The following is a 13272-nucleotide window of genomic DNA, read 5'->3' as shown; positions in this document are numbered from 1 at the left end:
AGGTGACCGTGTGTCCCGCAGCCGAGGGCGCCCGGCCCCGCACGCCCCGTGCTGCCGCCGTGCCGGCGGAGCCCGCCGGCTGCTCCCGGGGGCTCAGGGTGGCTTCGCTCCCCAGGGGCCCCCAGTCAGCCCTCCTCCGCCCCACGCTGCTGCCCCCGGAATGCCTTCCCCCTGCCCACGTTTCCTGTGAAGGAAGCGTGTGCCTCCTGTCATAAGGCGCTGGCACCCTTCTCTTCTCTTGCTTCTCAGCCGCCTGGTTCACTGCATCGCCTCTACGTTCCGCTGCCATCCCCGCTCCTCCGCCCGTGCATCAGCCCCCTTTGCATACCGTGTCTGCACAGGGACGGTGTAGTTACGTAAACACAGAAAGGGGAAACGTGTTTCTTTGAATCCCAGGAACCTTGACATTTGTTAATTAAGTAGTTGAGATATCATGCTTCAAACAGTGAATCTAGTTGGTTGCCTTTTAGGACACCTGCAATCTTATAAACATATGCCACCATTAAGACTTTATGCTTTCTCCTGCCTTGTATCACAGTCTTCCCGCTGTAGTGAAGAGTGCTGGTTTCCAGTTCTGGACTGCTCTTTTGTGGAATGTCAGGGAAAAGAAATATCTTTTTTTGTAAGATAGTCCAAGTGAAAGTCCAAGTTCCAGTTTCTATTATTATTTTTGCTCCTAATAATAATTCATATTGTATTTTGAAAGCACAGTAGTGAGGCATTTTTTCAGTGATGCTTTTGTAATTATCTAACTTTGGGCTACATACATGCAATTTTCTACTAATTAAGAATATTGAAAATAGCAGCTTCTTTTTAGTTTTCTCTTTAACTAAACCATCTACTCTTAAACCCAGAGGGAGACTCTGATAAGATGAAAAGACTCATCTTATCTATGTGTATGCTGCACTATAGAATTGGCTATTTACATTGTGTGTTGCCTGCAAGCGGGTTTTGATTTTTGCTAGGTACTAATTCTTCTTGTGACCATCTACTGTGAAACAGTGATAAGTTCCAAGAAATAATATGGTTATTATAATATTAAATGGCTTTATTTTAATATTCTCAATGCCTTTGCAAACACTTTGGCTAGCAAGATGAAGGACAGTGTAATGTTGGTTGTCCAAGGGGGCTGTAAGTTGTGAAGAAGAAAAGAAAGGAGCCTGGGAGTCTTCATGTTAAGTAGCAGGGAAATAACAGTTACTGAGACACTAGGACATGGTGCCAGTTACTTAGGTGAGGAATAATGTCTGACTCAAACGTGCAACCAAGGACATTGGTTCAGTTAATATATAGGCAGCTCTGTACTTGGAGATACAGAATATGTATGCAAAACAAATCCAATGTGAGTAAATGTCCATTAAAATGACTTGATGTGACAGCAAGTCAAAGTTGTATAGAGGAGTATCCTTTAATGAGAAGTCATTGCCTTTGAGCACAAACTATTCAATTTGGTTTTGGTGTTACTTCATCAGGTAATCAGTTGCCTGCAGGCTGCATAAAAACATTTCATTCTGAGGCTAATGGTAGATTTTTAAGATCAGTATTGATTTAGAAAAGCACAATTGGCTTCCTTTAAGGGAACAACCAAAACTGAACTAAACAGAGACAAGGCAGTTCTCCCCCAAGTAGCCGACAGTTCCCATGCTGTTTTGGTTCAAACCACAAGTCTTAGTCAACAAGGTATCAGTGGCTGATATGGCCTCAGTATCAGTGAGAGACTGGAGTGAGTCCTCAGTTTCTTCTCCCCACGCTAACTCTGCACTCTGAAGGAAAAGTGTTATCTTACTCTGGCATTATTGCTTTTAAGTTGTCATATAGTGTAATACTGGTGACATAAACATAGCTGCTAGTACTGTGCCTGTTGGTTTTTTATCACTATATTTTTCCAGACATTGAGATACATAGAAAACTAATTTTATCTTTTATATGCTTTTGTTATTTCCTTATTTGGCATTACACAGAAAATATTATTATGGAGATTAAATACTGCAATTAATAAGCACAGAGCCTTTATTTAATGAATTTTAATTTTTCCCCTTTTTAGAATTTCCCTTGTTCTATGAACAGATTGGGAACTGTGTTATTGCTTTAACATACTAGCACACCAACTTTTCATAGAGAATGTGTAAAATTGCAAACCAAAAAGATTCCATTTTTTAAAAATGCAGTAGTTTTGAATTATTCCTACGAATATAATTTCAAACAGCACTGAAACTCTTTTGTAACAAAACCAGTCTGTTTTTTTTGGCGGTGACATTACTAAATCACTACCTGCATTGGTTACCAAATGTTAAAGACACATAGAAAGCAATATGCAACTTTTTACATTTAGAAATAGTTCAGAGATTTGATGTGCTTCTTGTGATCATCTTCACAGGTAAATATTAAGTGTTTTTCATGTAGGGTCATATAAAGAGAAAAGAGTTTTATTATAAATTTGAGACAAAAAGATCTTGCTGGACCAAAAAAAAGTAACTAGGGACTCAGGTGGGAAGAAAAACAGAATTAAAAACAGAATAGGCTTGTGAGGATGTACATTATATACCAGTTTTGTAATTGAATAAGAATTTTAAATGGGTTAATAAGATTTGTCATAGCTTAAAGTTACCATTTTACTTGATTTTTTTAATAGGGAAAATTGGAGGACTAATGAAAAGGATTTACTGTTTGTTCATTATAGGAATAAAAAAAAATACTTATTCTAGATCAGTAGATACAATCTTTAGTAGCAGGCAGCTGAAAAGTAACTCAATGTAACTTTGTTGTGTTTCCCATAGATTGTATTGTATAAATATTTGTTCCTAAAAGAAAGGTGATGTTAAATAACTTGTAATGCTAGATTAAATAATACAGAGAATGCATACGTCATCACTTCAGAATTGTACAGTTTTCTGAATAATCTACTTTTAAAAAGTGTAATATAAAATCAAATAGTTGAACAGTTAGGGGTGTGGGGAGGGCAATCAAGAGGTTCTGTAACTATTGAAAGGATTTTTAAAAAAAATAAGTTAAAATTACCTTTCCCATGCAGGTGTGCTGTTTTCTGGCTCCTCTAAGAAGATAATTTCTAAATTTTACAGTTTTGAGCTACTTGAGGTACATTGTAGCACCTGATTTTTTTTTGTATCTCTAAATTAATTAGAGATAGTATCTACAGATAAATTGTTATTTTTATTAATTTTACGGCACTCTAAGAGAACATAACACCAAAATTAAATTAGATTTAAGAAATCTTACTAAATAAGAAAGGGTCTGGACTAACTTTTGTTGAAATTATAATGCTTATTTATGTCAATGCAAGTGCTACTGGCTTTGCTTTGGACCAAAATCATGACTGATTACATGATGTTTTAAAGCATAAGGTTTTGTCTGAAGAACCTTTCAGAAAATTCTACTGACCCTTTAAGTTGATTTCTGGATAAATATAAACATAACCATGAAAGAAAACCATCTCATGCCCAGTTCTTAAAAGGTGTCATTAAAGTTGATGTGAAATAATATTTACTTGAAGGTGGTGATTGCCTCCTGTATATTAACAGAAATAACAGGGCAAATGTCAGTCCTCTCTGGTGTGAATTTCCGTTCCAATTAGTACTTCTGATCAACCTTTGATTGGAATAAGAACTGACAAAGAAAAATATGCTGATTTTTTCCTGAAGTCTAGGGACCCTTCCAGCATGCATTCTGGATAAGAACATTTCACATGGCTGATGTAGTTGATATTATGTATGCTTTTTGTGTGTGTGTCCTGATTAAACTAACTGCTTAGAGAAACAATACCAAGTATGAATCTCTTACCAGGTCTTGTAATGATTTTTGTTAATTGGTTGTGTTATTGTGGCTTTGATCTCCCCGTATGTTGTATTAGTGGAAGAAGTTAAAGACCTGGCAAAGCTTATGCTATTTTAATGTTATTGTACATTTGCTATATATTCAGTATAATTGTGTTTCTGTAAGAACTTCTCTTATATAAAATAGAATTAAACTCTTTTAGTATTGCTGTTGCATCAGGAATATTAAATGAGCTCTACATTCTTCAGTCCATTATATTAACACTTGAGACTTTTCTCCCCCAGGTTTGCATTCACCGTGTTAGATCGTGCAGCAGCATTCGCTTTATCAAATCAAAATATGTGTGCGTGTTTGACAAATCTGCCCTCAAGTTTAGTCATCAACAGCGATTATTCAGAACATCTGCTGGTAATCTTTTTCATAATAAAATAATTTATTTTGCTATTTTATGAGTGTTATGTTAGCAGTTTGTATATGACGGGTTTGTCGACTATTTTTGATGCATTCAGATTTTTCTGTCCGATATATTTAATATTAAACATGCTGTATTTCCTTATTGTTTGTTTTAAGTTTCATGCGGCCAAATTGTCCAGTTTAAGCTTTCCGACATTGGAGAAGGGATTACAGAGGTGACTGTAAAAGAATGGTAAGCTCTACTTTCTTAAAAATGTACTAAGAGATCAGCAAGTAGTTTAATAACTGTATTATCAATTATATATCTGAGTATATGTTATCTGGGTTACTAGTAAAGTTTTTCAAGTTTCATTTTCCACATTTTAAAGACTTGTGTGTACTGAGCTTTACATTTTGTTTATTTGCAGTCTGGTTTATTTGGGAGTGAAAAAGGTGGAAGGAATGGGATGCCCTAACTGCACCGGTATATAGGCTTTACTTCAGTGATTAATGTGTTTAGAGTGCAAGAGGTCTGTCTTTTATTATACTTACTTAGGCTGAACTTTAGAAAAAAATTACTAGTCCGGAGAATCCACATAATTTTATCCTATACCCATTCTCTATTGACTTTAGTAACAGATTTGAACGTTTAAATTGTTTGTAAAAAGCCAGTGATGAATGGATTAAGCAAAATCAAAATGTACAGTGAAGGAAGGCAATGCTGAAATACCATGTTCTTTGAAATGCCTTCTCTTTGCATGGAAGACAAGCGTTTCCTACTTGGAGTTTCTTTTCTGAACTGATCGTGTACTGATCCTGGCAATTTGGAACTAAGAACTTCCTTAGGTTCAGGCTAAGCTGGGCTCATTCTTATTCTTAGTTGCCTTATAAGCTGTCAAGAAAACTCTGTTTTACTAAACTAATAGTTATACTATATGTGTGATGATATTCTAAATCATTGTGTCATTTCATGCCCCAAAAAAAAGGGTTATGGAGCAGTCAGGCAAAAGGTATAGAGCAAATGTATCCATTAGGTAGTATTTGTCTTCTTATCTGGAATGCATTTTCATGTTGTGGGAATGTACATAACTGAATCAAAATAATACACAGTACAGATTTTTACACTTAATGTGTTTTATACTGGCCTGTGTCTTTTCTCTTAGGTATATAAAAGAAGGTGATAGTGTGTCTCAGTTTGATAGCATCTGTGAAGTACAAAGTGATAAAGCTTCTGTTACTATTACTAGTCGTTATGATGGCATCATTAGGAAACTCCATTACAATTTAGATGAAATTGCTTATGTTGGAAAACCATTAGTGGACATTGAAATCGATGCTTCAAAAGGTATTGTAAGCCATTTTTTTTCTCTTGCATATTTTATGTTTGTTGTCATAAAACCATGAGTGACAGAGGAGTTTACATTTTCCCCCTGAAAATCTTAAAACCAATTTTTTTTTCTCCTTTATAGAGTCAAGAAAACTAAGTAGAACAAGCTGTGATATTTTATTAGGATTTAAAATCTCAAGAGTTAGACATTTCCTTATGAAAATTTAGCTAAGTAGCAGCCTTTAGCATGCTATGTTCCCATCCACAGTAGTTCAAAGTAAGTGTTAAAAAGTTCAGCTGTCACAATCACAGAGTGGATGATGTTGGAATTTAATAAATGCATATAATGTAGTAAAGTTAAAATTTTTCTTTCTGTTTGCAGGTGTTGCCTCAGAAGAAGATGTTGTTGAAACACCTCCTATGTCTCATGAAGAGCACACTCACCAAGAGATAAAAGGTCACAAAACATTAGCAACCCCTGCAGTTCGTCGTTTGGCCATGGAGAACAATGTAAGTTTGCTGAATCAGGTCCTGCTGCATTTTATCCATCTTTTATATAGTGGTTTGACTGACTAGGAGAACACAGAGGAAATGAGGAACTAGGAGATCTAGAGGAAAGTTCTGTGATAAATGTCTTGTTTTCAAATACATTTCAAATGTGTAAAAACTATTGTAAAGAATTGTGCATTCTGATGATTATGGTGGATAGGAAAAGAATTACTGGGCTTAAAATGCAGCTAAGGATACTTTAGGCTGAAGGTTAAGAAAACCTTTTTAGAATAAAAATAATAAAGTATCAGAACAGATTCCTGGAACAGAGGAAGGAAAAATGGAATCTCAGCTTTAGCTACCTTGCTCTGTTTTTCAGATTTGTGTTAGGGCAGAGGATGTACAAGGTGCTTTTCTAATTCTTTTTTTCCTATGAATCTGTAAATATTCCATTGGTTTGGAAAGCTTGTGGTGCTTTTTTAGGACAAAAAAATAAAACAGTAAGTAGAGAAAATTAAGTGACAAGTAGCTTTCTTCAAATTTAATATTTCACTTTTGATCCTGTGAGGTAATTAAGAGGTAAGTAGTATTAATGGTTCCTCCTAAAAGTATGTTATAAAGGGAAAGAAAACTGTACTTATGTGAGATCAGTAACTAGAATATTTTTTTAACTGTAGCTCACAATATAGGATATTTTTATATTGCTGTAAAACAAAAGTGTCATAGTTTGTTATGTACTTTTCAGATTAAATTGAGTGAAGTTGTTGGAACAGGCAAAGATAACAGAATCCTTAAAGAGGACATACTCAATTATTTGGCCAAACAAACAGGAGCTATTTTACCTCCGTCACCAAAGGGTGAAATTATCCCACCTTTGCCAAAATCAGAGACTGTGCCAGCTGCTCCAAAGGACAAAGCACGCAAAATTCCTCTCCCTGTTTCCAGACCCCTTGTGTTTTCAGGAAAAGATAAAACTGAACCTATAACAGGTAAATTATAAAATAGAAAATCTTGAGACCATGTTCACAGTAGACTACCAGTAATTGTTACTCAGTGAACAGTTGATTCCTTTTGAAGGGAGTGTGCTTCATGTTACTGTCATACAAACAAGCAGTAGGAAAACATGCTCTGTAAGAAGGTGTTGCATGAAATTATTTTATGAAATAATTGTCCATGTTTTGGTTGGATGGAGTTGGGCTGCAAGGTGCACTTGCTCATTTCTAATCTGTGTTTCTTCACACATGCTGAGACAGGTGGGAATTCTGAAATGTGAATCTGTCACAGTATGACTCATTATTCAATTAGTGGTAAAATGCAGTAAATGTAAGGGCTTATCAGTGCCTAATAATAGCGTACTTCAGCATTCACACTTCTTCTGGAGAAGAGTGCAACAAAACCACTAAGGTAAGAAAAATCACATTAAGAGGAAGATAAAAGGTTTTTGCTTTTGGCAATGTTTACTTGGAGAGGCTGGAAAGAATTGTGCAGATTACTGTATTATGATTTCAAATACATACATACATAGGAGAAATATGCAATAAAATAATCTGAAATATTACAATCATAAAGATTTAGTTGCGTGTGCTGAATAAGTGTTGCTTCTAAAGTGAGCTTTATCTTGTCTTTTTCTTGTTGTGTTTGGGTTTTGTTTTGTTTTGCTTTTTTCAGTTGCGTAATTTGTTTAATGAAAAAAAATAATTGAAATTTTACCATAACTCCCCAGAAGTTCATTTTGTTTGTCTAAGAAAACAGTGAATATTTTCCAGGTTTTCACAAGGCAATGGTAAAGACTATGAGTGCAGCCCTGAAGATACCTCACTTTGGTTATTGTGATGAGATTGATTTAACTCAGCTTGTTCAGTTGCGAGAAGATCTGAAACCTCTAGCACAGATTCGTGGAGTTAAGCTTTCCTTTATGCCTTTTTTCATAAAGGTGAGATGTGCAGCAGAGCACTGTATGGAGTACTTACGCAGATTTTGCCAAAATCTGATCAATGATTGTTCTAAGTTTGAAGCACCTCTCTATCACCTGAATAATTACAGGTCATAAGAAAAGTCTCAACTTGTTTATTGAACCACTTATTAATTTACTGTTAGAGTTGTAGTTAGGGTTGTATCATATCATGGAAAATTTTTGAAATATTAATAGGAAAGATTAGAGCAGAAAAAGCACTATTCATTATGGAGGGAAGCATCACTAGGTGTTTGAATTACACAAAACAGATTTTGGAAACTCAGTATTTTTTATGAGCTCCATCAAATTGAACCTCATAAATGCATCATTATTATTGTTATTATATTTTCGTTGGTAATGAACCTCTCAGGTGAATCATTATGTCTCTTCTGTTGTTCAGAAGACCAAGCACTTGCACTCATTTAGTTACCATGGTTCCATTTCCAGCTGTTGGCATCAGTGAAGGCTGGTGCACTGCCTAAACTATCCATTGAGTGCATAGCTTAGTCTGAAACTTCTGGTAATGCTATTTCAGTTAGTGCTAAGTAAGCACTTATTCTGCTCACTCTCCTTAGTGGGAATTAATATTACTTACTTGAAAAAACTGTCATCTAAGTGGAGAGCTGAGAATAATATTACTGCTGAATCTTGTAACTTCTGTCTTGGGATATCTGATTTGAATTGTGGAACAGAAATAACACATGCAGATTCAACAACAGTTCTACTTGGGAAAGGGTTTATCATCTTTTATATGTCTGATGTATATTTAGATTTTGTAAATTCTCTTTTTCTTCTTCTATCCTAATAATGACGGAATATCAACAGACAGGTTTAGGAGAGTTTAAGCCAAATTTGATTGTACTGAGGAAGTCCATATTGTTATTAATCTATATTGTCTCCCACTGTTCCTTCCTTTCTATGCAGCACTCTGGTTATAAAATATAAAAATCTAGCTTTTTTTTTTTTTCTTTTCTATTTAACAGGCAGCCTCTCTGGGATTATTGCAGTATCCTATTCTTAATGCTTCTTTGGATGAAAGCTGTCAAAATGTCACATACAAGGTTTGTAAACCACTGATAAAAGTTGTGAGCAGAAAAACTCAACTAACATCCGACAAGGGGTTTTCAGAATGTCTTAGCTAATTGTAAGAACCAGAATTACAGTGTTGTGCTGGAAAATAATTTGTGTGTCCAGATTCTAAGGTCGGATTTGATTTACTATTGATCTTATTTCAGTAGTTTAATGAGAGTCACTTTGTTTATTCAGGCTTGCCTCAAAAATGCATATTAGTATGGTGGTTTCCTACTTTTCTCCTGAAGATGGGCCAAGCATTTAAAGTGAGAATGTTTACTAAAAATTACTGTATTAGATTTTAATAGCATAGTGATTCCACTGTTCCAACACTCAACCCTTATGTATTAAAGTGCTATTTTAAACTCATTTTTGATAAAAACTATTTAATTTTCACACAAGGTGATGGATTGATACTTCTGGGCAGCAAGTGTGTATTTTCTGAAGTGATGTGTACATGCTTCTTTGCAGTACAAACTCCTTTTGTGCTGTTTTATCAATATCTCTCAGATGGATCAGACTACATTCCTTCTAGCAAATGAAAGTCAACTCAGTTTCTGCTAGTTGTGTTTTGTTACCCATATAATCATTCTAAAGTGAAATATTTTCAGTGTAAAATTGATTCCTGGATTTTGTTTTTCCTGGATGTGAAATTGCCAAAATGAATTTGCACTTTGTAGATGTGGAAAGCTAATGTTTAGAAATTTATATCCACTTCTTCCCTCAAAGTTGTATAGAGGAGTCACTTGCTACAGACAGCACTTTCTAGTTTAAAAAGATATATAAAGAAGACATTATTCAAAGGCTTTTTTAATGTAAAATACATTTAATGTTGACTACTTGTGTTAATGTCCGGTTACTGAAACTTGTTGCAGGCTTCGCACAACATTGGAGTTGCTATGGACACAGAGCAAGGTTTAATTGTCCCAAATGTGAAAAATGTTCAAGTCTGTAGTGTGTTTGAGATTGCTTCTGAATTAAATCGCCTACAGGCCTTGGGCTCTGCAGGCCAATTGGGAACAAATGACCTCACTGGAGGAACATTCACCCTTTCAAATATTGGCACAGTAAGTACAGGAAAAATGAGAACTTACATCTGAAAACTGCTTCTGAAATTAATACCTTAAAGTTTGATATGCAATGAACAAAACCGGTAGCAATTAATGCAAGAGGCAGTTTGCTTTAAAAAAGCATAAATAAATTATTCATTAACTAATATTGCCAGCTTTTTCTTTTCTAGATTGGTGGCACTTACACCAAACCAGTGATACTACCTCCTGAAGTAGCTATTGGAGCACTTGGAAAGATACAGGTATATTAACTTTATCTCAGTGATGTGAGTGTTTAATTCCAGCTAACTAAGGTCATCTGTAATGAAAATGAAATGTGGAGTGTCCCTTTATTTTGTTTTCTTTATATAAACATTTCCTTTTTATGTTACAGAAACTGCATAGCTTGCAATTGAAAAGTTTTGTGACGTTTTTAAGTGACTGTACAGAAACACCAAATGTTTAAATAGAAGTCTCTTATGCCAAAGGTTCATACTTGTTTTCTAGAATCTTGTTATACTTCACTCGCATCTATGTTTAGCCTTCTAGTTATTAAGAAACAACATAAATATATTTTTACAAGTGCTATGGCAATAGTGTTTTTGCTGATCATCAAGGAGAAAATTGAGACTAAAAATGTATTTTGATAATGAAGTTTAATGTCAAGCCAGATAGCTAAATCCACAGAGCTGTATGGTGAAGGCAGTTTCATATTTTCTGAATTTCAGGCTTTTTTACATTTCTTTAATGTAGACATTTGAGAGCAATGCTAGAAATTAAGTTAGTATTAATTTAAAATACTTTTTCTACGTTCTTCCTATACACCTTTTGTTTATGGGATGCCTTAAGGAAACCATAATTTGGAGCACTAACAGTGCAATAAACTATTCAAGAAGAACTTTTGAGTCAAGAAAGGTTGTCACTACTTCAGTGTTTCCATGATGGTGGAAACAGGATATAACTGCTTAATATGTAGTTTTGAGATATATTCTAACCCACAGCACAAACAATAATGGGAAGGTCTTTGTTTTTTGAACAGCACTATTGCTTTCTGTCTAATTTAGCAAAATGTTTAAATTTAGATTAACAAATGAACAATTAAAAATATAGATTTGTTAATTAAGTATTTAATATTTTTTCTCTTCTGTTGATTTTTAGATTCTTCCTCGGTTTAATGGAAAAGGTGAAGTATTTAAGGCACAGATAATGAATGTGAGTTGGTCAGCTGATCACCGCATCATTGATGGAGCTACAATGGCCCGTTTTTCTAATTTATGGAAATCGTACTTGGAGAATCCTGCTTCAATGCTGATAGACCTTAAATAAAGGAAATCATGGCTAGAATATGCCTTTAAACTTTGTGGATTAGACTGAACAATTACAAAAGCTGGCTCCGCTAGCACATGCCCTTTGCTACTCACATTATGTAATAATTTTATGTGGTTACAAGTTCTCAACAGCTGGTACCAATCTATCAATTAATTATTCTTTTGATTAGTAGCGCTGTAAGTTGTTCTACAGCAGACTGTCAAACTTAATAGGTCATGGGATGACTTTTGAATACAATGATGGAATGTCTTTATCTTGCCTTTTATAATACATATGGACGTGAGGCTGGTGTGACTGAATGACACTGATCTACAACTGCGGTATTTATAATCTGATTAACCTGTTTTGAAGGGAAATACTCATAGTTCTTCCTTGTTGGACACGTAAATTTATTTTAACAAATAATATCCAAATTCCCAAAAGAAGTTATGCAAAAATTCATATACAAATAAAATGCCTTTTATGCTTCTGCTGTAAGATGTCCAGAGAGCTTTTTGTTATTTAACTAAGTAAACCTCTCAAGTCTTTTGCTAGTCCACTTTTTCCTGGCAATTACTTACACAGGTATTCTTTGTCAAATTATAAATGAAGAGACCATATTTATTCAAATGCTTACTGATAACATTAATTGCTAACTATCAGGGCCTTAATACTCTGTAAAATATCCTGTATTTTTATAGATTGGAATTAGTTGCAATTCTTAAATACTCTCTAGTTATTTTTGTTTCTTATAGAAAGCATCTGTCTAGTTAAAAAAAAAAAGGAGGATCTAATTTGCTATTTCGTCATTATGTAAACCTGACAGTAAGCAGAACACCTTCTAAAAGTTTGCACTGTATTATTGATGTTCAAATACTAGAATTTGACAGATTAATCAAATAAAACAAAGAATTAACATCTAAAAATACTATGTGAGATAAGGACTTTTTAAACTCAGATACAAAGCACATAGTAAGTTCAAATTAATGACTTCAGAACAGACAACAGTTATGTGGCTTGAAGGTAAACTAAACAGATGATGACTGCACTGGTTACTTAACAGGAGGTATGAAGAAAACTGTTGGATATAAATACCTTCTAGAAGCATAAGTTGTAAACAGACACAAGAAAAGACATTTACGTGGCCTTAATTTGTAAGGCACAAAGTGGACATTTTCTCCTTTCTTCAGATATATCAAAAACTGCCTCTACAGGAGCATTCTCCAAAACTGTCTGTTGTGTTTAGCTGTGAAGATGCAAGACACAAGCTACCAGATCTAGAATCTCTGCTATCCTTGATACTGAGACTGAGCAAGAGGAAAGATGGTAACGTAAGGGAGGGAGCATGGGAGCATACATGTAAGGTGCTATTTATATTTCTATTGTGGTATAAGGGTCTTTTATATATAGGTCATTTCTTGCAAAGTTTGACTAATATATCATGCTTATCACCCATTTCATTTATATCAGATTTATTTATTCATAATAAAAAAAAATAAAGCCACAAAGAATTGTAATAATATTGTTTTTATTTGTGAATTTTATGCAGGCAGTCCTGTACAGGTGACTCAAACTTCTGTTTCTTCTTATCTTAAAGAACCTACAGGCTAATGGCTACTTTTCTACAAGTATATTGTGTGGTAAGAGCCTAGTCTGAATAGTACATTTTTTAATCTGGTGAACATGGAGAAAATAAATTGAGGAACTATGTGTATGATAGAAAGCAATAAAGTGATTTTGAAATATTTGAGACAGAATAATTTTGCTTATACAAGGATAATGAAATTTGTCTCCTAAAACTCCAATAAAAGGGAAGGTTATTTTTTTTCCTTAGCTCTAATTATCTGTCTCTTTTAAGGAGGAGGAAATTAACTAGTTAGGTTTTTCAT

The 13272-nt window shown here is 34.5% G+C and overlaps 1 protein-coding gene across 5 annotated transcripts; it reads left to right on the top strand.

Moving 5' to 3' along the window:
- The first annotated feature begins 7 nt into the window (after positions 1-7).
- DBT (dihydrolipoamide branched chain transacylase E2) lies at positions 8-13124 on the top strand. Of its 5 annotated transcripts, none has more exons than XM_026854241.1 (11): positions 8-3096; positions 4077-4200; positions 4363-4438; positions 5349-5530; positions 5895-6022; positions 6747-6990; positions 7768-7934; positions 8939-9016; positions 9902-10093; positions 10267-10338; positions 11234-11876. In XM_026854241.1, exons 5-11 carry the CDS (start codon positions 5933-5935, stop codon positions 11399-11401), a joined length of 1011 nt encoding a protein of 336 aa, XP_026710042.1. In that variant the 5' UTR covers positions 8-3096; positions 4077-4200; positions 4363-4438; positions 5349-5530; positions 5895-5932; the 3' UTR covers positions 11402-11876. The 5 variants fall into 5 exon arrangements, with proteins under 5 accessions (XP_026710042.1, XP_026710040.1, XP_026710039.1 ...); XM_026854238.1 differs by lacking the exon at positions 8-3096 and adding an exon at positions 4614-4715 and having other exon boundaries at positions 4183-4200; positions 11234-13124; XM_026854242.1 differs by lacking the exon at positions 8-3096 and adding an exon at positions 4614-4669 and having other exon boundaries at positions 4186-4200; positions 11234-13122.
- Positions 13125-13272: the final 148 nt, after the last annotated feature.

The sequence above is a fragment of the Athene cunicularia genome (assembly GCF_003259725.1).
Source record: "Athene cunicularia isolate RWA chromosome 8 unlocalized genomic scaffold, athCun1 chr8_part1, whole genome shotgun sequence".
NCBI lineage: Eukaryota > Metazoa > Chordata > Aves > Strigiformes > Strigidae > Athene > Athene cunicularia.
Note: the sequence above shows the minus strand (reverse complement) of the source record. Positions and strands in the feature narration are given on the sequence as shown.

Coding starts and splice junctions, on each gene's coding strand:
- DBT (XM_026854237.1), top strand. CDS start 5,314: ATGTGTTTTATACTGGCCTGTGTCTTTTCTCTTAGGTATATAAAAGAA. Junction 9,017..9,901: donor GTCAAAATGTCACATACAAG/GTTTGTAAACCA, acceptor AACTTGTTGCAG/GCTTCGCACAACATTGGAGT. Junction 10,094..10,266: donor CCCTTTCAAATATTGGCACA/GTAAGTACAGGA, acceptor TTTCTTTTCTAG/ATTGGTGGCACTTACACCAA.